This window comes from Podarcis gaigeae (genome assembly GCF_964106915.1).
Source record: "Podarcis gaigeae genome assembly, chromosome: 3".
Classification (NCBI taxonomy): Eukaryota; Metazoa; Chordata; class Lepidosauria; order Squamata; family Lacertidae; genus Podarcis; species Podarcis gaigeae.
Window position 1 is genome coordinate 88,732,556 of NC_139680.1, and position 27,623 is coordinate 88,760,178.

General features: G+C 41.9%; 1 protein-coding gene across 1 annotated transcript in view; it reads right to left on the reverse strand.

Annotated features, from left to right (window-relative positions):
- ALK (ALK receptor tyrosine kinase) overlaps positions 1 to 27,623 on the reverse strand; it is a 597,092-nt gene that overhangs the window by 109,729 nt on the left and 459,740 nt on the right. The window contains exon 9 of the mRNA XM_083732114.1: positions 14,104 to 14,273. Coding sequence (XP_083588240.1) covers positions 14,104 to 14,273 — 170 coding nt within the window. The remainder of the gene's footprint in view (positions 1 to 14,103; positions 14,274 to 27,623) is intronic.

A 27,623-nucleotide genomic window follows, 5' to 3' on the forward strand; every position in this document is an offset into this window, starting at 1 on the left:
GAATAGGACTTAATTCTGAGTAGACATATATAGGATTGCACAGTAAGCTAGTCAATCCATGTGGTAGTAAAAAAAAAGTTTTTAATTACCCTAAAAGCGCCTAATTAAAATACTTAAAATTAATAAAAATACCAAAAGCTTAAAACATATCCTCTATCAGTATAACTCCCTCCTGTTAAATGTCAATCCATGATATGAATTTCAGTACTGAAACTCATACTGCTCCCATCATATGGTCTGAAAGCACATGCAACCACCACCTTGCTGAAACTAAGCAAGTCTGGATCTGGCAGGTGCCTGGATGGGTATCTGCCTGGGAGCCACATTTAAGCTACCATGGGTTCCATGATGAAAGAAAGATGGGGTGCAAATGCAATAAAATAAATAAAAGCGTTTCCTAAAGTATGTTTCTGAATCACCAGTCTGGGTCAAGAACTGGAGTCACCACAATGACTGCCTTAGCTGAGATTCTGTTTAGCAGTCAGAATTTCAGAAAGTAGTGCTGAGACAGCCATCAACTGAGAGTGTATGTGTGCATGGATTTTTTCTGCATGCAAGAGAGAGAAAGCAAGCCTGTCTCCCCGAGCTGCCAGTTTGAGAAGGTGCTGGAGGGGACGACAACATTGCGTGCATGATGTCGCGATGTCCCAACATCACATGCATGACATCAGGATGACGGGAGGAGCCAGGGGTGGAGCTGAACACAGTGGCCGCATGGTTTCAATGGGCAGTGGCACCTCCTCCTCCTCCTCTTTCTCTTGGTGCTGCCACCAGAGGGAGGCTTCTTCATTCCTCCTTCCCCTCCATGGTAGCAGGAGGAGACAGTCACTGCAGCAGCAGCATGGTAGGCTCTGTGCTTTGCCTTCACACTCTTTGGACATGGGGGGGGGGCAAAATGGCTTAAGCCGCCTGGAACTGGCACCCCTGCCTCCATAAAATACAGTGGAACCCCTGTTCTCGAACCGCTCCATTCCCGAACGTTTCAGCTCCTGAACATTGAAAATCTGGAAGTGTTCTGGTTTTCTAACATTTCTCGGAACCCAAACGTCCGATTTGGCTTCCGATCTGCAATAAGCCTAGCTGTCAGCCAATCGGAAGCTGTGCCTTGGAATTCAAATGTTTCGGAAGTTGAACATCCCTCTGGAACGGATTATGTTCAACTTTCAAGGTTCCACTGTACATAGAACCATAGAATTGTAGACTTGGAAGGGACCCCAAGCTCATCTGGTCTAACCCCCTCTGCAAAGGCAGGAATCTCAACTAAACATGCACATGTTTCCCATGTGTCTACCTTTTCCATTCATTTCAAGAGAAGGGACGGCAATGTATTCACAAAGGAATGCTTATGCGGAGGTGTCGGATAAATGAGGAAGCTCTTGCATATATGGGTTGGGGTTCAAAGAGCCACTTTGGTTCATGTAAGGGGCTTAGTGCAATTTCTGATTCCCCCCTCCTGAACAGTCAACACTTGCCTCTGTCCCATCCCATGCTATCTTACAAAACAGGGTCTTCTGTTTTCAGAAAAGCAAGTTTTGAGAACCACAGAATTCACCAACTAGGCTTCATGATTCTCTGAATCCTGGCCTCAGTGCATACCGAGACTCAGTGCTCAGGGGAGGTTGCTGAATTTGGCTGGTGAAAGTCTGTAACACTAAAGAAACATATGAATTTTATTTTAGAACTGTTGTTTACAGTCTGTATTTAGTAGTTCATTTGCTCCTAGCTGTGGGCTGGCAGGGAACTTTTCCTCCAAAGTGGAGACCTCAGCTGGTAGTTTTTTGTGTGTATAACCTTTTGGCACCTTTCCTTTAATAACAGTTTAGGCCCTGAGGCTTAGGGTATCTTTTGAGCAATTTAATGCTGGCTTGCAGGCACATCAGTCAGGATCATGCAGCTCTCCTTAAACTACAACCCAAGAATGGCTCCATAATCATTACAATCAAAAATCCATTAAAGTCAAGGATGGCTATCAAAAGGGAAACATGAGAGTCACTCACATACACTCAGAGTGAGATAATCAAGAGTGACTCAGAGACCTACAGAGATAAACAGAGAGTCCTGCACACACTGTTCCCCAACTTTTAAATGATATTTCCCTGAATGACAAGGACTGTTGCTATCTTGTGTGATTATTCTCAGCCTAGCTCTGGCCTAAAGTGCCTTGGCTTGAACAACAAACTTTATGAGCTCTGACTGCAGTCTGGCTGGAAATTCCTATTTACTACTGAAGCACACATACAAATGAGAAGTGACACCCGTATACCTAGCTGAAGTGAATACAGTGAATGGAGATGTCAGAGTCAAGTTCTGTCACAGATGGAGGGCTTTCATTCAGAAGTGAAATTCAGTAGGCCTTTACAATCCTAACAAGCTTAGAGTTAAGGCCGAGCCAAAAGAGGGAGGCTGAGTGATTCCCAAAAAACTTCATACCCCACCTCCCATGAAACAAAATGTAACCCCAAGTTCAGCAACTGGGATAGGCCCATGTAGACGGGGCAGCTGGGTACATTTGCCCTGGGCCCCAGAAGGCTAAGTCAGCCAGTGGGGGCACACCAGGGGCCTGCCAAACTTATACTGCTATGCCAAGAACAAGACTGCCACCCCGGGCCTCATGCGGACCTGAATTGGGGGCTGTAAAACAAGGCAATGCTTCTTATTGATTCAAAGTAAGGCCAGAAGGGATTAAATTCAGTGATTTAAAACCACCTCACTATTTCACCAGACTAAATTGACCCTAGTCAAAGCAGAGACTGGACCAACCCAAAGTGCATCCAGGTAACACCTGCCTTGCTGCCCAGCAGTTTCCCTGCCTGGACTGACAGAGCTGGTCTCATAGGTGGTGCTGAAGACTGATTTTGAGGAACTTCAACATCCATGCCAAGGTGACTGGTTCAGGGGTGGATCAGGACTTCATGGCTGCAATGACGACCATGGGGCTATCCCAACATGTCACTGGCCCAACACATGTGGCAGGCCACACTCTGGACTTTGTTTTCTCAACTGAGCAAGAGAGGATGTTCTGAAAGTGGGGGATATTGACATAAGTACTTTGTCATGGTCAGATCCTGTTAAGATTGAGTACATACCACCTAGTATTTCTCTGTCTTGCCACCATTCCCCAGGATTTCAAATATAATGTAATTTCATATACATAATGTGTTCATCAGTTTGTGTGCATGTCTCCAAGTCCACCTCCTCCATAGCCCCTGGAACTGTGTACCCTCTTATCCGATTCCTTCCTTTCATCTTCAGCTAGCTTTATCTTAGCCCAGCTAAGCTTCAGACACATTTCTAAGAGTGATCAATCCAGTAAATTCCCAGATCCAAGGACCATCTAAAGTTTCCCCTCTAAAGACCAAGTAGACTTACCTTCCCACACAACAAAGACAACCTGATACAATACAAAAACCCCCTAAAACCACACACATCAAACTTCACAACCACAATGTTACAATTATCTTAGAAATGCCAGTGATAAAAAAATAATGCAGGAGTTTGAAACAGACTAGCCATATGGGAATTTTGTGGTTCAGAGCCATGTCTCACTTTTATAGGCTTTCTTTAATTCCAGCTATAGGAAATGATTCCATTTGAATTCCATTTGCCTTAAGGGTAATGAGTGGCGATATGCCCCAGTTCCTGCTAGTTTCATGCTACGCTAGGCTATTAATGGAAAGCATTAAACAATGACTTTTATTTCTCCTCACTTCTGAGCAAAATGTGAGTCCAGAAAAGCTGCTGTTGCTGTTGCTGCAGCACTAATGCTCACCAGGAATAGAAGTAAAAGAGCATTAGTGATGCACCTGCATGCAATGGAATCAATTCCAACTGGACTGCTGTCACTGATGTGGGAAATAAGACCATTAAAAACAAAGGAAGCCCATCAATTTTGCACATATATTGTTTTTGCCTTGATAAAAAGGATGCAGATATTGCCAATGTGTATTCCCCTGGGTTTGCTGCATGGGAATCTGCACTGAAACTGAATTCAGGGAACTGCTTCACTTGTTATGATTTTCACAGGGAGTAATGTGATTCTATGCAGGAAAAAGCAACAGCTACTATGAAGAAAAGGAGAATCTGTCTGATTCCAACAGGCTCTGCATGTTGAAATAGATAGAGTGTAAGGAAGACAACTAATCCACTCATCCTCCTTGCCCCAACGAGACTGCTGTTATGCAAGGGGGAGAGCAGGGACAAGGCTGTTGGCCCTGCCTCCATCCGTCACATGCCCCTCTCACTGCTTCAGCAGACCCCCATGCACTGGGGGCCGAATGCCTGCAGCAGGAAGGCTGCTCTACTTGAGTTGGCTCCCCAAGTGATACCAAACTCTGATCTTCCAGGATCTTCACGGTGGAAGCCTACCAGAGTACTGGGCTGCAGGAATGGAGAAAGAGATATGCAGGAGGGGATGGGAACAATGGACTCCTCCTGGCTCTGCCACTCATGTAATAGTAATCACATGGGTGTGGGAGGGGTGCAAGTAAATAGGACTCATAAATTTCCAATGCTATCCTCCATCTCTCTCCTCCAAAGCAAAGGAAGCACCGTAGCCTTGCCCTGGACTTCTCACCAGGGTCAACGGCTTAATAGCAGTGTGCCTTAGTTTCCCAAACTAATTGATCGTCTCCATATTAGCCAAAATGAATGCAACAACTGAAACCTAAGGAAGAAATGAATTCACGTGGGCACCTTCATTTCAGTTCTTTCATTTTTGTTTTAGCTTTCACTAAGGTGGTTGTTTCAAGTACGAAGCCTTGCATACACCAATACAATAGCTCTTATTCAGGCATTAAAACCCCCAAATAATTAGAATCATGGGGGGGGGGGAGGTGCTAACTGGCCCACTCTCTCTGACTCATCTCTGTCATCCAGCCCCACTGCCCCCATGAGTTGGAGGAGAAGGTCTGCAGGGGAGAGCTTTGGGGTTAGGGTTTTTAATTACATGATGCAAACTTGAGGATTAAAACTTGCCAATCCAAGATACTTTCCTCTAATCTTCTATTCAGATACCAACATGTATATAATTTATTGCAATGTGACAAAACTACCCTTATCTAAACTTATTTTAGTTAAATTTTGTATCTTTAGTAAATTGCAAGACTTGACCTGTGCTGGTATTTTCAGTGTGATTCCTAGAAGACCAAAATCTAAGCTGCTTCTGCAGTAGGTCAATTTAATTAAAGTGTAATTTAATTAACTTTGGCATGGGTAAATAATTTACTTTATTTCAGAGCAGCCAAGTGAGAAGTTCCCAAATGTTAATGTGTGTATCACATGGAGTCCAGCACTCTCTCTCTCTCTTTCTGCAACCACATGTCCATAGAAAGATAGCATGTGGCTATCTACTGCAGATATTGTTTTTCTGTATATCTACATATAGAAAATCACAGCAACCTACATTATACTACTTACAACAACCCTTTGCATGTTTGCAATGTTTGCTTGATTCACAAATATCGAACCAGGCCCTATTGAAAGCAAGCTGACTTCTGAAAACAAGCAGCAAAACCTCTGATCCTTCATCAGATGTCCAGATAACCACTGTGTCCAGTCCTCCAAAAATGGACCAAGTTTTTCCTGCGTTCAGCTACAATTCTTTGCCTGACGCTCTTAGAATCCAAATTTAAAACTGGCTCCAAATTTGTCTACTTCTCCCACTAGCTGGAAGATGTTACATTTCCAAAAGGCTAGAAAGAGATTCCTAGTTATGAAGGGACATTACTTTGTTAAAGTCAGTTCCTGGCAACTATCTGTTTCTCTTCAAAGTCATTTCCATTTTAATTCAATAATTTATATATATAGGCGTTTCACTGAGCTTAACTCAGTTTGATTGTGGCCATTGCACTTACCATTTTTATCTATCTGAAAAGTGATGCTTCTGTTTAAGCTTAAAGGTCATAATTGTTGGGGGAAATTAATAAAATGATTACTCCTATTATACCGTGTGATGATTTTTTAGTTCTTAAGTATATTTTACACTTTAGCAAAGCAGCTTGTAAAATTCTGAAGGCTAGAAAAAATGCTGAGGACCACATGAATCAATTGTGTGTGAGTGAGGGAAGCTTCTATTTTAACTACAGCCGTATCTTGGAAGTCAAATGGAATCTGTTCCGGAAGTCCGTTCGACTTCCAAAACGTTTGGAAACCAAAGTGTGGCTTCTGATTGGCTGCAGGAAGCTCCTGCAGCCAACCAGAAGCTGTGGAAGCCCCATCAGACGTTCAGCTACCAAAAATAGTTCGCAAACCGGAACAGTCACTTCTGGGTTTGCAGTGTTCGGGAGCCAAAACGTTCGAGAACTAAGCTGTTCGAAAACCAAGGTATGACTGTATTCTGATATAGGAATGTATATAGTATAGTTAAAAGTTAGGGGGTAGTTAATCCACATTAAGGAATCCTGCATATACATTAATGATAGGCAAAATCCTCTAAGCTTGATTTGAAATCAGTTCAGTACAGTGGTACCTCGGGTTAAGTACTTAATTCATTCTGGAGGTCCATTCTTAACCTGAAACGGTTCTTAACCTGAAGCACCACTTTAGCTAATGGGGCCTCCTGCTGTCGCCGCGCCGCTGAAGCACAATTTCTGTTCTTATCCTGAAGCAAAGTTCTTAACCCGAGGTACTATTTCTGGGTTAGTGGAGTCTGTAACCTGAAGTGTATGTAACCTGAAGTGTATGTAACCTGAGGTATCACTGTACTTGTGAACTTCTTTGCTTTGAAAACTTAGAAAAAGCTTGCCTATTTTGCTAAGAGTTTGTTCCCAGCTCCTAATGTTGGCTCTTAATGACTTGTCACACTTCCGCTTGTCCCATGCTTTCTAGGCATGAGTCTGAGCCATTTTCTGTTTGCCCTGCTGCTTTTCCTGGGAAATCAGCTCTTTATAACTGAATCAGAGCAAATATCAACCTGCGGAAAACCCAAGTGATGTTTGCTGCAGTTCAGTCGTAAAGAGAGAGGAGAATTCTTTACTACTGACCTGGAGGCAGTGACATAGCATGGGTTGCCAGTGTCCAGGGCTACACGGAGGAATGGAAACATTCTTCTTCCGGGGAGAAGCGGTGGGACGAGTGGGAGTCTGGATGAGCCTGTTTTGCTTTCACTTTTGCTATTATAAAACGCTTTTTAGTGAATTATCAGCTGCCTCTAGAAATCATCTATTTTTCATCCACATTCCGGATACTAATCACAGTTCAGATAGAGATATGCAAAAGCTTCCAAAGGGTGGTTTTTCAGGCTCAAGAGAACTACATTTAGAACTTCCCAGCCTAAATATGGATTGTAAGTGACTTGAGGCAGAGATTTGTGTTTTGCTTACGTTACTCTGTAAATAACTATTTCACACACCATATTTCTTATAGACTAAATATCGGACTTTGCACAACCTGATCTTTCTCTCTCTCTCTCTCTCTCTCTCCACCATATGTGTGTATACATTTTAGAGCCACTTTTGTTATAAACTGTTACCATTTAATTTCTTTAGCACATACCTAAGGGAACAGGATATGACTTTAGCTCTTCCACATACTTTTGTTTTTGAACATATTTTTAAAGCACTCCTGATTAACTGAATGCATTGACTGCTTCCATATACAGTATTGTTTTCTTTCCCCTGAGATCACACAGAGTATATACATTATAGGAACAGGGTAAGTGTGCCATCCGAGGAAAACGTCAATGTGATTATCATTCGCAAACGTTCACAGATGTGCACCTGACCATATAAAAAAAGAAAGCAGTAAAATTATGTGTAGAAAGTTAATGTTAAGACAGGCTATGCAAGCATATACCACACGTATACAAGCATGGATGCAGTTAAAGGGGGAAATGTTACCATGGCAACACATAAATAAATTATTACTCCTAAATGATGCTAGCAAAATACTAAAGCTGTCTTCAAAGGAGAGCGTAGATAAATGGAACACAGCTAAATGGAATGAAGCAACTATGTCTTCCTATGGAGAGAGGAATGGCTAAATAAGACAAATGTTGATATTTTTATCTTATATATTAATTATGCATCCCATGTCAGTGTCCCCTTTGTATTAGCAGCCTTTGTGTTCCTTCAAGAGTCAGAAAGATGAAAGACACTTTCTGCATAATATCCCAGGAGACAAGGTAGCCCATATAATGAAATCCATTTTTTTCCAAAGGCTTTAAGTTGAACAAAGAGATAAGGCTTGGGACCCAACAATGCAACAAACAGTAAATGTATCCTTTGCAACAAGGGCTTATCAAGACTGTGACCTCCCATATTTCTATATCAGGCACAACCAGGAGTGTGGGAAAGGCCCTGAGATGAATAGAAACCCTTGTGGCTTCCAGCCAATTCTTTCTTTATTAGACAGATTTCCAGTTAATAGTCCCAAATGGTTAGATGATGCATGCCATCAATGAAAGCAGTAAGGTGAAGGTTTTCTGATAGGTAAAGAAAGCTATGTGTTTGAATGCTACACTCATCAGAGTGTGCAAAAACTGGTGAGACTGTTTTAGATGAAGAGGAGCACCTGTTTGTGTGTGTGTGTGAGAGAGAGATGCTAAAGATGAAGTCACTGGGATAGTGGTTCCACTGACCTGGAGGCAGTGGCATAAGGCCACATGGAGGGATGGAAATGGATGGAGTAGGCATGCACATTCAACTGCCTAACGGCGTCCGCATCATCCAGGAAATCATAGGCACAGAGATTAGAAGAGTCGTTCTGTTGTCTGGAGAGGTCACTTCCTGGTTCGCATGGAGAAGCCATTTTCAATGGAGCCCAGCAACGGAAGCATGCAGCCGTATTGAGGCAGCATTGGGTGTTGAAATTTGGCACCCTTAACAATTTGTTTTTAAATATTCTTTATTAAGTTTTGCATTGATTAATTATATACATTTTCCATTCTTTCTTCAAAATAAGTTAACCTATATGTGAATATAAACCAAAATAAATCAATACTTCTTTGCAAGTGACTTCTCTCCACCTTATTGCGGCTTATTTTTCTTATCTTTTTAACTGTGTTGTTTTCCTTATTTCACTTCTGCAAACCTCAGTCTAAACACATCAAAGATTTTGTTTAAGAACAATGTTTTTCCAGGTACTCTTTAAAACAGTCCCACTCGTTTTTAAACCTTTGGTTTGGTTGATTTCTAATTACTTCTGTCATTTTTGCTATTTCCAAATATTCACACAATTTGATTTGCCATTCTTCCTTTGTAAGTGTCCTATCCCCTTTGAAATTTTTAGCGATCAGCATTCTTGCTGCAGCTGTAGCATATAGGAACACCCTCCTTTTATCATTTGAGATATCAGTTGTCAGACTACCTAGAAGAAAGGCTTCTAAATATTTATCTAAACATTTTTTTAAATTCCTCATAGACAATGTCCCATTTTTTTAAAAAAAAATCACAACCCCGCCACATATGGTACATTGTTCCTTCCATTTGCTTACACCTCCAGAATGCTTTTGAATTTGTTTTATATATTTTGGCCAATTTGCTGGGGGTCATGTATCATCTATATAGCACTTTCATAAAAGTTTTCTTTATTGTGTAGCAAGCTATGATTTTTTGCCATCATTTTTCCCAATCATCCATCTGGATGGAATAACCAAAGTCCTTTGACCATTTGATCATTGCTTCTTTGACCTATTCATCCTTAACCTCCCAGTCCAGCAGTAATCTATACATTTTGGATAGTATTTTCTTTTGATTTTGAAGTAAATATTTTCCCAACTTTGATATTTCTGTGTCAAACCCAATTTTCCTATCTGCTTGAAAACATTGTTTAGTTGGTGGCATTGTAGCCAATTCGAAAAGCGATGTTTGATTTCATCATTTTTTTTTAGCTTAAGTTGGTTTTGCTCTTCCTCTAGAATTTCTTAGTAAGTTACCTATTTTCCCCCCATGTTCTTCCTTTATACTAAAATGACCTCTAGAGGTGATAACTACCAGGGTGTCTTCGGTTCCAGCAAATTTTTATACCTGTCCCATACTGTATATAATGATTTTTGAATTATATGATTTAGAAAGCCCTTATGAACTTTAACTTTAACTAAATAGGCGTGCCACCCAAATCTATTGTCCCATCCTTCAATGATCAATATATAGTATTTTGCAGAGTCGTCCATTATTTTAACCAACAAAGGCATGAAGCCTCATAATAGAGCTTTAGGTCTGGGAGCACAAAACACCCTTTCCCCTTAATATCCGTTAGTAATTTATGTTTAATTCGGGGTTTCTTCCCGTACTAATTAAATTTCGATAACTCCTTTTGCCAATCCCTAAAGCACCCAGCCTGCCCCCCACAATTGGGATCATCTGAAATAGAAAGAACATTTTTGAAAGCAGATTCATCTTAATTGTTGAGATTCTCCCCCAAAGCGACAGTTTTAATGTGTTCCAAATTTCTAAATCTTTTTAAAAATCTCTTTCCATATCTTATTATAGTTATCATTAAATAAATTGATGTTTTTTTGCTGTAATCCAAATTCCTAGGTATTTTATTTTTTCGTTATCATCAAACCAGACTTTGTTTGTAATTCCTGTTTTTCTTGGTCCTGCATATTTTTTACCAGCAATTTTGTTTTGCTTTTGTTCAGTTTAAATCCTGACACCTGACGGAATTCATACATTCTTTTCAGAGTTTTTGGTATGCTTTCTAATGGATTTTCTGTTGTTATTATAAGATCGTCCGCAAAGGCTTTTAACTTAAAGGATTTATTTCCTAGTGTAATCCCTTTTATTTTGAAGTCCGTACTTATTGCCTTTGTCAGTGATTCCAGAACCATGATAAACAATAATGGAGAGAGTGGGCAACTTTGTCAGGTTCCTTTTCTTATTTTGAAGCTTTCTGATAATTCATTATTTATAATCAATTTAGCTTTTTGGTTCTTTATTCCCCTTTTGAACATTTCCGCTAACCACATTGATTCTATAGTTCTTTCCATAAAGTTCCATGAAACATTGTCAAATGCTTTTTGAAACATAAAGTTCCATGAAACATTGTCAAATGCTTTTTCGGCGTCTACAAACATAAATGCTGCTTACTTGCTGAGTCTCATTTCTAATGAATCACCATTCTCATGTTTCTAGATTTAGGTAGGTAGCCGTGTTGGTCTGACGCAGTTGAAATAAAAAAAAAAATTGTCCAGTAGCACCTTAGAGACCAACTAAGTTTCTTCTGGGTATAAGCTTTTGTGTGCATGCATAGTTCCTCAGACACACTGAAAGAGAAGTCACCAGAACCTTATATATAGTGGGGTGGGGTTTTTCTCAGAAGGGTAGTAGGGGATGGATGATTGATTCAATGGGTATGGTAAACCTGTTGACAACTGTTAGCGACTGCAATTAATTCTATAGGACTAATTGGTCCTCCCATTACATATAAGGGTCTGGTGACTTCTTTTTCAGTGTATCTGAAGAAGTGCGCATGCACACAAGCTTACCGGTATACCCAGAACATTCTCATGTTGTTGCTCATTTTTCTACCTGGTAAAAACCCTGCTTGGTCTTCGTTTATAACACCTTTCAATATTTTCTTTAACCTGTTTGCCATCACATCTGCAAATAGTTTATAATTATTATTACTGACTCCCTCCTTTGGCAATCTTCATAGGACTCTAGCCCAATGGTTGCCATCAATTTGATTTGAATTAATTTATAATGAAATGATTTTAGAATGTTGTATTATTTTATTGTTGTTAGCCGCCCTGAGCCCAGCTTCGGTTGGGGAGGGCGGGATATAAATTTTTATTTTTATTTTACTATTATTATTATTATTATTATTATTATTATTATTATTATTATTATCATTGTTCAAGAGTGATATAGGTCTATAGTTTTTGATTGATGTCAAATCTGTTTTCTGCTTTGGGATCAACGTTATAAACGCTTCTTACCATGACTCTGGTATTATCCCCTCCTTTAGGATCTTATTCATGACTGTCTTAAGTGGTGCTGAAAGCACATCTTCCAACTTCTTATTGTAAATTGCTGAGAGTCCGTCCGGTCTGGGAGATTTTCCTAGCTTCACCTTTGTAATTGCTTGATGAATTTCCATCATTGTTATGGGAGAGTTTAAATATTCAATTTCATCATTTGTGATTTTTGGAAATTTACTTTGACTTAAGTATTTTTCCATTTTTGCATCATCTTCCTTACTTGCTTGGTAGAGATCTTTAAAATATTTTGGAAAACTTTTCCTTATTTCCTTGGGTTCATCAATTGTTTTCCCTCCTTCTATGAGTTTTCCTATCGTCTTTTGTTTTTGTTTCTTCTTTAACTGCCAAGCCAGCATTCTATCTGATTTGTTAGCAAATTCAAAACTTTTGTTTGAGCCATTTTAATTTATGTTCAATTTCATGTTTAAAAATATGGAGAATTGGGTTTGCAACATTTTGATATTTTGTTTTGTGGTCTTGTTTTTGGGGTTTTTCAACCTTTCTCATTTGTACTTATCTCTTTCCTAATTTGCTTCATTTTGTTTTCTCTAATTTTCTTCTGGATGGCATTTTGTTGGATACAGAAACCTCTCATAACAGCCTTGCTAGCATCCCATATTACTTTGATGTCAGTTTCCCGATTTATATTTATTTCAAAAAATTATTTTAAGGCCTCTTGTGCTTTTTAAAATATTTTTTTCACTGTTGAAAATATTTTCATTCATTCTCCATCTCCACCTTAATTTTCTACTGTTTCTCAGGTGTTTCTAAGGTGACTGGATTGTGGTTTCGAGATCAGTCTTAGTTGGATTTCTGCTTTTTTTGTTTTCAATATTAGGTGACCTGACAGCCATATTGCATCTATTCTCCCTGCTGACCGTTTTGTATCTGAGAAGTGAGTAAATTCTTTCACATTTGGGTGTTTAAGTCTCCATACATCCTGTAGATTGAAGTTCTCCACCAGTTGGAAGAGCGTCATTGGTAATCTTCCTCCTTTAGATTCTTTTTCTCTAACCCTTAACAATTTTGTGCCCAGGGCAATCACTCCTGAGGTTCCCCCCACACTATGCCACTGCCTGGAGGGTATCTTTTATGTCCTCATTTATACTCTGCCTGGAAATGTGCAAATAAAGTACATATTACCAGCAGTGTAGTGGTTCACTCTGAAGTGCAGAAGCACATCATGACAGCTTCCATGCCTACAAGCTTTTGCCATGACCTCCAGCACAGCCCATAAATACAGGGAGTTGTGCTGATCATATAGAAAGAATTCATTTTTGTGCTAATGCAAATGTTATGTCAGTGCAAGAATTTCAGTTTACCAGATGGAGATATCCACCTCCTCCCAAAACATGCTGTTCTGTGGATGCTCTTGACTCCCATTAGACAATTTTAGGGGACGCAGGAGGTGCATGAAGAAAGAGAGGGGGGAAATCCCCAATGCACAAGCCACAGGGCTGCTGCTGACAGTGCCAATTTGGTGAATCCCACCCTGTATCTATAGAAGTAACACAGCTGACTACAGTCATTTCCTTGTTTCCTGTAAGTATGTTCCACTGAATGCATGGGTGCTTTTGCCTGCATAGGTTCCCCGTACAAAACACACTGAGCTTTAACAAATAAATCACGAGCCAACTGAAATGTCATCATTTCGTTTTAAACTGCTAGTGCAAAGTAGGAACCCTATAAAAAAAACCCTCCATACAGCCCTGCTTTATTATTTCCTTCACTCTACAACTTCCCAGAGCTGCACTACCCTGCATTCCTCTTCCAGTGCACCAGTGAATGACTATTTTCTCCTAGAATGCCTAGAGTAGGAATCTAGGCCTTGCTGACTGCTTCACAAGCAGTCTTTCTTAGTCATCCTGTGGAAGTGCAAGAAGTGAAGGGACTAGTGTTTAAGTTACCAGTTGAAAGTTAATTCTTTGCACACGGTTGGTTGGTGAAAGTCAGTGAAGAGAAAAGGGGTGTTCAGCTGGCTCAGGCTTTCAATACCTCCCCCAGAAAAGAAATATGTGGTGGCTGCTCTGCCCACAAGTTAAAAGCAAGTTAAAATTGAGAAGGGGGTTTGGCTCTTGTTGGATGCCCCAATATGGGCAATTTCCTGTCCTTCTCTCAAGAAATCCAGACATCCATTAAATTGAAAGAGGCAAAGAATGAAAAAGAAGCATGATGTCTCCTACCTGTCTGATACATCCGTGAGAGGCCTGAGCATTTTCTGCCACACCCCCAATCCTTTTCTATTTTCCAAGTGCCAGAGTTTCCTGCTCTGTTCCTTCCCAGTCTTGTTCTCGACAAGGACCAAGGAAACATCTCCAAGAAAGATGCCTTGGAGGAGCCATGACAACCGGAGCTACAAGTAAAAGATTGGTACAAAGCAAATTAAAACAGGGTAATCACAACCAACAACCTCTTTTCATCCACTTCCACCCCTGTGGCCACCAAATTCCTTCTTTCTACCGTTCTCCTTAAGGATGAAACGCACTGCAATACACTGGCAGTGGAAAACTTATGGTCCATGGCTTCCCCCCACTGCAGAAAATATTTTACTCACTCTCCTCTTAGCAAGTGCTGTGCAAGTTTGTTTCCACATAGCAGCAGCTTGGGACTGCATAGAACATAAGAAGAGCCTGCTGGCTCAGGCCCATGACCCAGCAACCTGATCTCAACCAGATGCTTATGGGAAGCCCCAAAGGAGGAGCTGAACACAACAGCACTCTCCCTGCTTGTAATTTCCCTGCAACCGGCAGCCAGAAGCATGTTGACTCTGACAATGGAGACAGAATATAACCATTGTAGCTGGTAGCCACTGATAGCCTTATCCTCAATCAGTTTGTCTAATCCTCTTATAAAGCCATGCAAGTTGGTGGCCATCAATACTTCTTGCAGGAGGAAATTCTACAGTTTAACTACGTGCTGTTAGAAGACAATATTTGCTGCCTGGATGTTGCCTGTGGACATCATGTCTCCTTGCCGTGCCATATACACCATGTAATGTTCTACAGGAGCTGCTGTGCAAAACATATGGCAGGGATATTTAGGGGACCATTTCAGAGAAGGGACTTTTAGCCCATCTTTAAGCATTGGCCTCACCTGTTGAGCTCCACTGTCACCCCCTTTGCTTATGACAGAGTGCTTATAACGTAAGTGGTCCAGGAACCAAAGTCCTGGAATTCCATCAGTGCAGCGCAAGCATTTGTTCATCTTATTCCAGCTTGTCTTATGGCCACTTCCCACATTATATTGTTTACATAAATATTTAACAGGGCATTATTCATTCAAGTGTCATAGTGGTTTACAACACTAAAATAATACAAACTTCTTTTAAGATCTGAACCCCAAAAAGCAATGACAGTGAGCAGGAATGAAGCTAAAAAGAAACCAAAGAAGTGCAAAACAGCAATTAATGCCCCCAAACCTACTGATACAGAAAGCATTTCACTTGTTTTCACAAGATGCTATCCAAATTGCGCTTGAAACAGAATTCCGTAATCCTCGAGCTGCTGCAGAAAATGTCTGTTTCTGGTGGAGATTTCTGTAGTCTCTCCATGAGACAGAATACAGAGAAAGGCCTTCTGAGAAAATCTTAAGCACTGGGGAGAGGGTCATATGGGAAGAGACTTCCCTAAGATGAATGCTTTTTTCGGGGGGGGGGGGGCGCAGGGGTATGCATACTCCTAAACATTTTGTGAATCTAATGGGAGAAGAAACTTTTTTTAAAAAAATAGTTTCTTCTCTAGCATGGTGAATGGTCAGTTCCATTGCTACCCCCGATGGCGGCCTCATTTCCTGCCTTGGTGTTTCCTGAGTCTCAGGTGGAAGCGAGCGTTTAACGTGTGAAGTAGGAGTTGGAACCCAGCATGGTGATTGGTCAGTTTATTTATATTTACTGTAACCGCCCCTCCCCCTGATTTGAACTATAAAATGGTGATTTTCTTGAGTTAAAATGAGGATACCCCTAAACACTTTTTAAAGGAAAAAAAGCACTGTCTAAGATAATCCATTTAGGGCTTTAAAGGTAGGAATGAACACTTTTACGCAGCACCCACTATGCCACAGTACAGACCCCTGTGCTTCCCCCTCCCCCAGGCTAGCTATGCTACTGCTTTTACCTCTCCCAGAAACAAATTTGCAGCCTGTGCAAGATGGGTATTTGGTCTCATCCAGCATGAACCTCTTTGTATTATGTTCTTCAAAACAGGTGATAAATATGAATACCACTCTGCACCTGTAAACAAGCGGCCTACCATGTTCTATATTAGTTGAAGTTTCCAAACTGTCTTCCAAATGGGCCCCACACAGAGTGTGCCATAATAGACTGATACAAAAGAAGCCCAAGCATGAATGACAGTGCCTTAGCCTCTATCCTCTAGCAGCAGACAAAACCAGCATGTTACAGGCACTCTGGGTGCCACCTGCCACCTGGGACTCCAAGGATCCCCAGCCTGCAAAACTGGTCCTTACAGGAGAGTGTGACTCAGTTCAGAACAGGCATATCCCTAGGCAGCCAATTCAGTTTATTCCCCTCTACAATCAGTTTCATTTTATCTGGATTGATCTTAACTTTATTCCTCTTCATCCAGTTCACCACTGATTGCAGGTGAGCATTGAAGCACAGCAGTGCTTCAGCTGGATTTGATGAAAAGGAAAAACAGAGCTGGGTTTCATCGGCATACCGATGCCACTAAACTTCCTATCCCCTGGCAACCTTTTCCCCAGTGTTTTTGTGGTGTTGGGCAGCATGGGAGACATTACTGAACTCTTAGAGCAGCGGTGGGAAAGCTCTGGCCCACAGGCCTAATTAGCAGCACAGTTTTTCCAAATGCCCACCAGCCCCACACCTAACAGCAGGTGTGACTTCAGTCAGGTAAAGATGCAGCTGCAAAAGAACAAATGGGTGCCTAAAGCACACTCCCAACTATTTCTTGGGAAGCAGGGCTTGCTGACAGCACCTATCATAGAACCATAGAGTTGTAGAGTTTTAAGGGACTGCAAGGGTAATCTAATCCAACTTCCTGCAATGCAGGAATCTCAATGAGATCATACATGACAGGTGGCCACCCAACCTCTGCTTAAAAACCTCCAAGGAAGGAGAGTCCACAACCTCCCAAAGCAGGGGTGAAATGAGACCCCCAAGTGCATTTGCACACACAGGCTGGGAGCCTCAATGGTGCCCCTCTGGAGGCCTCACCTGGGACAAAAAACCCAGCTAGGTCCCCCTCCCAGCTGCAGCTCTGCCTAAAGGAGACTGTTCCACTGTTGAATAGTTCTTACTGTCATGAAGTTCTTCCTGATGTTTAGTTGGAATCTCCTTTCTTGTAACTTGATTCCATTGGTTCGAGTCCTACCCTCCAGAGCTGGAGAAAGCAAGTTTGTTCCATCTTCCATGTGACAGCCCTTGAGATATTTGAAGATGATTGGTGGTGACAACAAACCTCTCTGAAGCTGCCCACCTTCAAGTATGGTTTAGGTTCAAACTGTGCTTGCAAATGGACATTTTCCTTCTGCGGACCAGCTTTGAATGCTGCTTTGTTGCTCTGTGTTGGAAAAAATATATCCATTTGCAGGCACGGTTTGAATCCAAACTGTATCTGCAAATGGACAGAACAAGAGTTCACTGACAGCCACCAATAAATTGATCAGCGCTAACAGTGACACTCTTTTATTGTGGAAAAGCAATAAAATATTTTATTTCTTTTTTAAAAAGAAGATAATGATCAACTGACATCATAATGCCACCAAGTGATGGACAGGTGGGTCGCCCCACCCACCAATCTAAAAAGGTCCTTGGAGAGTGGGCCAGTTCTGGATCCAGTCCTCAGGATGAAAAATATTCTCTGCACTTGTCCAGAATGTTAGTTGGTGGCAAGTCCAGGTTATCTATAATTTACAGTTCTGAGGGCTTATAGAACCAATTTGTCACTTTTATTAATTTATTTTTGCCTAGAGGGCTGGGTGCACTGAGAAATCCTATCAATTATGCTTATTTTCATGGCTGAAACTAGTTTCTTCTACTGGTATTTTTCTTGTCCTCAGTCCCAACTTTCAGTTCCCACTACATGTTTTAGCTGTTGAGATTCCCTCCCCCTTTTCTTCCTGTGATCACATGCATTGCCAAAAAGCCAGGTATTGAATATTTAGCAGTTCTTATTCCCCATTAAATACTTTGCCAGAGTTGTCCACGCAGTTCCCCCTTAAATGCACATCCTCCTATAAAATGGGAGAATGTTAATGCCTGTGTTATCCAAAAGAGCAAGAATCCCTCTCTCCCTTTAGACATGGCCTAATAGATACAAGTTAAAATTGACAGCCTTTTCAGTAATGAACTCTTTTATATTCAGGCAAGCAGTGGAGATGAGCGGAAAGTCTGCAATAAGAGGGTGTTGCCAGCAATTACACCATCAACCCCCTTGATATTCCTTTCAAAAATTAGGTTTTTTCCACTCCTCTCTGCAGGTTATTATAGACTTTCCAATTATGATCCGGTGGTATTTGGATTTTTATTAATTAAAGTACCATACCCCAAAGTGGTCCCAAGGATTTCACTTGGGTTTAGTATAACCAAGTCCCTCTGTGACCCTTTATTCCTGCATAGAAAATTATTTCCTGGTGTTTTCTCATTTTAGAACTTGCTGGCTCTCATTGTCAGGTACAAAATGTAATCCTTTACAGTTTGGGCCAGTCTCAACACCTCTGCATTATGAACACTGCAGTGTACAGCTTAAAAAGCAGCAAAGTCTCTGCTAATAAGAAACAGCAAATGAGGTGTGGGTGAGCACACAGATTTAAGCAACTTCAAACTAAATGCAACTTGAGAATACTAAAAGGAGTAACTTACTGAGGCTACAATAAATAATAGACTTTTTGGCATCGAATGGATAATAAGAGAACTGAGCCTTTTATCAAAGCAGTAGTTGTGTTGTTTTTTAATCTCTACTTTGAATTGTTTCATATGCAATTACTATCTCTTAGAGAAGCTTTTACCAGATATTTTGGGTCAACCTCAACTCCAGCTACCACAGCTGTGCTGGCTGGGGTTGATAAACACTGTAATCTAAAACATCTGAAGGACATCAGGTTGGTGAAGTCTGCATTATGTACTGGATGAGTCCTGCTACCCACTGACTTCTACTTGGCATTTTTTTGCGTGGTGTGTGTGTAAAAATGAGGTGCTGGTACTCGTATCTTCATAAAAGTACCATGGATGCCAGCACAAAATGGCTGCCATGGGCAACACAAAATGGCTGCCAAGGCCAGCAACAAAAATGGTGCTGGTACTCCATACTGTTGATGAGCGTCATACACAAAAAGCACTGCTGCTACTTTCCCTCAAAAGTCTCTGGTGAGGAATTTGCTCTTTTCTGGTATAATAGTAAGGCCATGTGAATGCATAGACCAAGAAAAGGGCACCTCTCTAATTTGACAGTATAGCTTTTGATATTAAGTCCTTTTCAGACGTTACAGAAACCCTAGAACTATGCATGGAAAATGTGGAAATTGAATTGCAAAAGCAGGTTCCTTCCCTGACCCACATGTTCATTATAACATGTAAAGCTATGCATGGAGGTATCTACACTTGTTCTATTCAATCTTGGACGGTTATGGGAGGAGCTGGCTGTTGCGATTCCACTCCCACCTTCCCATGCACTTTCAGATGTTATAAAAAAGGACAAATGTTGAAAGCTTTTTAAAAGCACAAGGAAACATGTGACCTTCCTGACCATTGTGGCATGACATAGTACAGCAACTTTCCCCGACTCCTAGGCTGTCTCTCACCATTCAGACACATGATACCACTGCCATCAGCAACATGAGAATTGATATGTTATGGTTTGGCAGGACTCATGGTAAGATCTCAAGAAGAACAATGAACCTAACTGTATATTACACAGAAACATATAACCACACCTGGACAGCTGAAAAGCTGCTTTGGGATGCTATTTTTTTGGAACAGAACATTGCCCAACCTTTGGATTAAGCAATGAATGCTGATGCACCTTGTGCTCCTGTGCATTAGTGCACAAACAGTAGTTGGACCCCAATTCATCTTACATTTTAGTACTATAAATATGTCACTTAAATCTACCCTGAATACCTTGATTGATTTCCCATCTTCCTACAATCAATCATGGTAAAAAATCAAATCAGCTTGGACCATCCCCATCAATGCTTTTAAAACCACAGCTTCTGAAAGTGTAACTTGGGCTAAAGGGGTACAAGCGGCATGAAGAGAGTCAGGGTCTCACATTTGTTTATTTTTGTTTCTTTTAATTCAGAAAGCAGAGAGCTGACCGACTCCTGCCAACTGAGCGCAATGTAGGTGGCCTCTCAAATTATGCTGGCTGATAGTACCGAAGGCAAATGATGCCAATTGCCTTTTGTTCATGCTGCACACAACCAAATGAGTATTTTACTCTCTCTGTGTGTATTTGCTATCAACAGGAAGAATGTAGAATGTATTGCTAGGGTAGGTCAATTTGCACAACCAAATGAAGTAAAAATCCCCCCTCCCACCATCAAGTATTTACCAAAGTGCCAGATCTAATAATAATAATAATAATAATAATAATAATAATAATACCTTTATTGTCAATGTACAACCTGTGTACAATGAAATTAACCAAAATTAATCTAGCAACCCCAGGGAGGTTAAACTCCTTAAACTGATAGGCCAAAATTGGGTCAGGAGCAACTCCTTAATCCCTACAAAACCTTCTTTGTCAGTCTTGCTCAGTCATCTGAACAACTAGGAGACCTATTCCTTCTGTCTATCTGGGCCCCATCCTGATCTCGACAAGAGCCCCATGGGGTGTGGTAGTGCTATGAGAAGGTCCGGGGAATAACTTGCTTCAAGATTTAAGAAAGGTCTGAAGCCTTTTGGTCTCATCCAGGGCCAGATTATTCTTCCCTGGCGCAACCCTAGGAGGTCTTAAATAGGCAGGACTTTGGCTTGGAGGCTAGTCCTCCTCCTCCTCTTGGACAATTCCCTCCAGGACTGTTGCCTGAATTGATGGGGAAGGGTATAAACTTCTGGTGGACGTGGATCTCAGAGGTTATGATTCAGAAGGGTTCACCCAATCTGATGGGCCTGCATTCTGGCCCAGTCACAATGCTGGCACTTGGATTGATTTCCACCTCCTTTGCCTCTAGTGCTGTTGCTTCTACAAATTTGGTTATCCCTTCTTTATTTGAGTCAGAGCCCAGGCTGCTGCATGGGGTGGGAGTCCTCACAACCTTGTCCTTAGTCGCCCAGGAGCCAACATTAGGCAACAGAGATGCCTGTATATCCTGAACCTGCCTGTATATCCTGAAGCTGTGCCATAAGCCTGCCTCTCGAAGCTTGTTATCAAACATATTAGACTGAAAGCATTTGGTAAATTGGAATGGATGCTGCAGTTTGCACACACGTCAGCTGCTTGGATGAAAGGAGTTATTGGCATCATACATGGGGGCTCAGCATATCTGCAAAGAGTAAATACACAGGCTGTAATGAACTGGCTCAGATTGAATTAGCTGGCATGCTGCCTGAATGGATGCCTTTGGCTTTCATTTCCACAGTTCCTAAGCTCTGTAGTAGGGCATTCCAAGGCCTTTAACACCTGCTGAAGTGAACAAGAGCAGGCAATGATCTGGATGCCCCAAGCCATGACGCTCCAATGAGACTGGCGTTCATTTTGCAGATGATGGCAGATGGCACTCTCTGTGTGCAATGGAGCCTAAAGCAGACTCTGGGCATGTTTAAAAAGATATGACTCTAGGATCTCATTGTTATTGTTTCTGGGTTCCCCCTCCCCTCCCAACCACTCCCTTGATATACATTTCCAGTAGGTTATTCAGAAGCCAGAAACACCATTAAAGAATGTAATCAACCATCCTGGCCTGACATTGTCTCATCAGTGCTTTGAAAGCCTTACTGATTCACTAAACAGAAAGCTGTACAGTGAATTAGGAGAACTTTCTTGTTGGTTTAGTCCAGGGGTTAAAATAAATTGCATAACTCAGGCATAACTAGAGCAGCAACGATGCCTGTGTTGAACTGTGATTATCTCCCTGGGCAGCCTATCAGGCATGAGATGCTCCTAAACATCACTCTAAACTACAAGATCAGATGGGTTCTTGATCCTATTGGTTCCTTTGAAATTGCATAGAATGAGTCAGAGTTCATTTCCAGGGCATGCGGTAATAATTACTCAAGACAAGCATGCAAGTTGCTGGCATCTTTCACATGGAAGAAATGCTATCACATAAGACATAAGCTATCACTGGACCTTCCATATCCTTGGGATGAAGTTTGAGTCCATTTATATTTGCTTGAATGAGAACAAGCTCCGTAAGAGCCAGAGCTCTGCTTTTATAACACCGGAGCTCTGAAGAGTAAAATATGAGTAACCTTGGATGGATACATTATATTTTCATCCATCAGATATCGCTGGCATAATTAATCCTAGTGTAGAGGAAATTCAGCAACAAAAGTGGTTCAGGCTGTTTACAAGATTAGAGTCGCCACCTGGACCATTTGAAACCTTTCTGTCAGATTTCTGCTACCTGGTCTGACACAATTTCTCGCTGATGTTAGGCTATGCATAATCTAAAGCCTGCACTCCTGTGTACTTAACATATGCAAAAGAGCAATGGCCTTATTCTTCCTACTCTAGTAGAGGTGGCAACCTAAGCAGGAAGGTCGCCTATGACAGCTGCTTAGTAATTAAAGTTTTATCATGCTGGAGGCTTCTGACTTCTCCATTATCTATTGCATGGCTCAGGCAGGCAGATTGAAGAAGAGATTTGTGAGTAGAGAAGTTTGAAATTTTGTCCTCTAATGTGAATGCCCTGATTTGGCAAACGGAAGCTCCATATTCAGAAAACTCAGAGGAAACTTAATCATACAGTAGCTGCATGGAAGGGGAGATAGCAGCTGCAGAAGAATATATTTCAACACTGATCTAGCAAAGATTTAGATGGGTCTAATCCTCCTGTGACTTGTGACATCTCTACAAGGTCAAAACATGTTTTATGGGTGGATAGATGGATACATCATTAGGGGCATGTAGTTTACTATCACTTGCAATGGAAACAACTTTAGCCTGCTGGAGTAGAGGGAGACTCTTTAAAAGAGGCATATATAAAATATGAAGGTTTGACATGCAGGGAAGTGCTTATCTGAAATATTCACACCTCTGCACAAATTGGGTTGGGGCTCCTTTGAGTTAGGGAAGTCTCTGAACATTTTATTTTCAGAAAGGACGAGTAGCGCTATGAGAGCAGTATTTTAACACCCTGTTTCTGGTCATAGGAGCAAAGTGAATAATGGAAATCTAATCCCTTCTGGTCTTTCCAATGAAAAGACATGAATCTGCATAGGGCAGGAGTGGCCAACATTTTGGGCAAGTGGATCACAAGTCCAAGGTATCAGACAGGGCTTCTATACTGCCTGCTAACTATTGGGGGGGGCATACATATAAGGTTAAAGGACTGGTACAGTTATCAAAAGCCAAGAGTATAGTGTGGACTGTGGCACTTGTCCTTTTGCCTATAAGATCTAAACTGCAATAATGTGCCACAACAAAAAGCATCACCATGTTGCCTACATCATAGGTACTTCCAGGTAGTTAGGACACATGATTTGCATGCAGAAGGTCCTAGGTTCAAACCTTGGTATGCCTAGGGTTTTTTCCCCTCTAATGAACAGGTGATGGGAAACGCTTCTGTCTGAGAACTTGGAACACTGCTGCAAGTCAAAGTATGCAAAACCAGGTTAGATGGACAAACAGCTTCCTGTGTTTCTCATGGTACAGGTGGGAACATCACTTCTCAAAACCCCATAATATCGTATCAGTAGACATGAGGATTGTCCACATTAGAGCAAAATATGGATTTGCACCAGCCTGTCTCCCCATCAATGTTGGCCATCCACAAGATGCCCTCCTCATCTTAGTGTCCTCTTGGACTCTTCTCCCTTTAAGTGTGAGGTTCTTCAATCCTTGGAAAGTCTGAAATGGCAAGGATTTTAAAAAATGTAATTGGGGGGGGGGAGAGTTCACGGCAGCACTAGGATGGGGTCTACATTTTGCTCCATGGTGGACAAGTCCATAGTGTTTTGGGGCAAAGCTACTTTCCCAATCTCATATATATTGGTTAGCTACATTCTGAACACGAAGCAAACTTTATCTGCTGAGGTAATGACATGGGAGCCCAGCTGTGGAAGCTCCTGTTTGAAAGAGTGCTGGACTCACCATACACACTTAGGCATATACAAGAACCCACATCCCTGGAAGTCATTGAGGGTTAGGGGGCATAGAGGGCTCCTACATACACAGGACCAGGATCTGAAGTTTCCCCCACTCATATCCTTACAGGAAAAGTGAAGGGGTTTATGTGGGAGACTTGGTGAGACAGGGCTCCAAGGTGAAAACTTCACTGAGACACTGAGTTCAGTTCAACAACATCTTTCTGAAATCTACTGTAAAATTCCAATGGCTGGCCTGATTGTGAAATGCCCATTTGAGCTGTCAAAGCTAAAAGAGGTCGAGGGGAGGAGAGGAATTTTAACACATAAATCCAAGCCAGTCCGACTGGGAAATGCTGGAGAGGAAATAAATATGGGAAAGCAGAATTTTAATTTCACCATCATATTTTCCAGCTATAGCTCCATTATGAGGATGATCACTTGCTCCTATCCTCCGGGATAATTAGGGGGCAAGGACTTGCTCCTCTCCTTGCAATAGGCTTGGAATGATGTTGAATTATTCTGGTCACATAGATTGATTGCTCCAGTAAAATAGTCTTCGAAGCCTCAAGCCAGGGCTTGTTCAGAGCCGAGGCTTCTGCACAGTGTGAAAAGGAAGACGCAAGAACCATTGCCAAAATCTGTTGAGTCTTTATTACCAACAGCTGCAATGCTGGATCTGCATGGGCGACTTTTAAGTGTCACCGGGAGTGACAGAGGTGGGGCAGTAATAGATTGCAACTTTCTCTTCCCCTCCCCAATGCACTTTCAAATGCAAGTTTAATTATTCACCCTGTTTATGGACGGGGGGGGGGGGGGGGAACGAACACACCTTGGGAAATTATTCACCCGGCTTCTGACAGCAGGCAGATTATGAGAAATATTCACACTTGCTGGTCTGTGACAAAATGGAGTTTTAAAATATTTACATCTTGCATGTGCTGCAGGCATGAAGGAAGGAAAGGAGAGACTCTTGTAAAGGAAGAAGCAATGGTAGGCGAGGAAATTGAATAGGAGTGTGTCAATATGTCAATCGAAATTGAGGTAGCAAGTGTCTAATTGTCTGAAGAAAGATGTCCACTAGGAATAAATGCAATCAAATAATACAACATAAAAGTCTCTTAACCTAAGCTCAGGAAGAAAAATCACTATAGCAGAGGGATGTTGTCAGAGAAAAGGGGAGCCAAGGGATGATCCAGACAGTGTGGGCATGCATTAAACACAGGGTTACTAGTTTGGATAAAGTGCGGGGAAAGGGTTACCTTTTTCAACATGAAGTGGAGTGCGCAGAGGATGGGAACAAAACCTGCTTCCTCCCCTGCTATATGTTCCTGCTTTAAGGTATTTCCCCCCAGCCTGGCTCCAATACTGAAAGTAAGCAAGTCTCAGGAAAAAGGTCTTAAGGAAGTGTATCATGGGAAGTTTTGAAGGAGGGGAGGGAAATGTTTCACTCCTCCCTGTGCTTTATTTATTTTGGAATGAGAAGGTGTAGGTGTGTTGCCTGTTTGGGGAATGGTGGCCCGAGCATCATAAATTTGCCTTCTGTGAAATGGGCATTTTGTGCTACCGATTTGATTTTCAAAGGCCAAGGCCAAAAAAGGTTAAGAATCCCTGGCTCATGTTCATTTTGCCCTTTTCCATTATGACTACTCCGTTCTTTTCATCCTGTTTTCTTCCATTAACTTCTCTAGTTATAGAGATTCCCCCAGCTGTCTGGAGCAGATTTGGGGGAGGGTATGAGGCATGGAGGGACATGGGTGGCACTGTGGGTTAAACCACAGAGCCTAGGACTTGCCAATCAGAAGGTCAGCAGTTCGAATCCCCATGACGGGGTGAGCTCCCGTTGCTTGGTCCCTGCTCCTGCCAACCTAGCAGTTCGAAAGCACGTCAAAGTGCAGGTAGATAAATAGGTACCACTCTGGTGGGAAGTTAAACAGCATTTCCATGCGCTGCTCTGGTTCGCCAGAAGTGGCTTAGTCATGCTGGCCACATGACCCGGAAGCTGTACGCCGGCTCCCTCGGCCAATAAAGTGAGATGAGCGCCGCAACCCCGGAGTCGGCCATGACTGGACCTAATGGTCAGGGGTCCCTTTACCTTTTTATGAGGCTGGGGGGGGGGGAGGAGTCCTACTGCACCAGCAGAAGTCTTTCCCTGTGCACAAGGATTAGCTGAATAGTTCCCTATCTATTCTCTTTGCTCTCATAGCAAGATGTTAACCCCAAGGTGACAGCTGAAGGAAGGAGGGTTCACCTAGAAACACAGGAAGCTGCTGTGGTCAGACCATTGGTCCATCTAGCTCAGCATCGTCCGCACTAACAGCCAATGACTCTCCAGGGTTTCAGACAGGAATCTCTCCCACAGCTACCAAGAGACACCAGAGACCAAAACTTATTGCATGCAAAGCAGATGCAGTATCGCTGAGCTTTCTCACCTCAGCTGGAATAACTGAGGACAGTGGGCACACCATCAAGCTAGTCTATTGAGCAAGTTCATCTTATGTTGAGTTACACTGCAAGAACTGGATTTGCCACCCTTCCATAAATACTTGTTTCCATTCATATCTCTGGCGAATGTTGCACAAACACTTGATCCTGACAACAATTACTGTGGCCATTCATGCTGTGTGTATGCCCGGGTTTTGCAATTATGCACCTAAAGGAGCAAGAGAAGAAACTCTGTAAACCAGGTCAACCCCACCCCCAAACAAACCCTATTCTCATTAGAGTTTCTTATTAGAGAGTCTCTTCTGAAATCTGAAATGTTTTCCAGGAGTGGGAAAAAGGGAGGGGACAAAGATACAGGTGCCTTTGCTTGCCTGTTGCAACTTTGTTTTACATGGATTTCACTCCCAACACATAGTTATTGGTCCTCAACAATCTTCCTTTACCACAACCTTCACCAACCTGGGGTGCTCCAGATGTTTTTTGACTACAGTTCACATCTGCACTGGATGCGGCTGGGGGATTTGGAATCTAAAGCATCTGGAGGGCACCAGGATGGCGAAGGCTGCTTTACAGAGTTTGCACTGAGACTTAAGTCTCCCAGAACTGTGGCTCTAAATGGGCATCCACAAGAATTCACTGAGCGCCAATTTCTTTTCGAAAATGTAGAAAATGTTAGCATTACTAATAAAGTATAGAAAAATCAAACTTCAGATATATGGATGCAATGAATCTGAAGTCTTTGGGTACTTATCCAGGATGCTTTTGTATGACCTAGCAGTTCCTATTTGCACAATTCTGCTGTAATTATTCCAACGCACTCTGCAGCACTAGTGGCAAAGCGGTTTCCAATTTTAATTTTATACGCCTCTTGGGTATGTAATTTTCCTGCCGCTGCTAAAGAGCACCAGTGATTTACAACAGCGATGTTAATTACTTCTAAAGGCCAAACATGACAGTTTTCATTCCCTCCTTACTTGAGTGAATTTATCATTCACAGAAGTACAATAGTCATTCAAAGGAATGGGCAGTTCT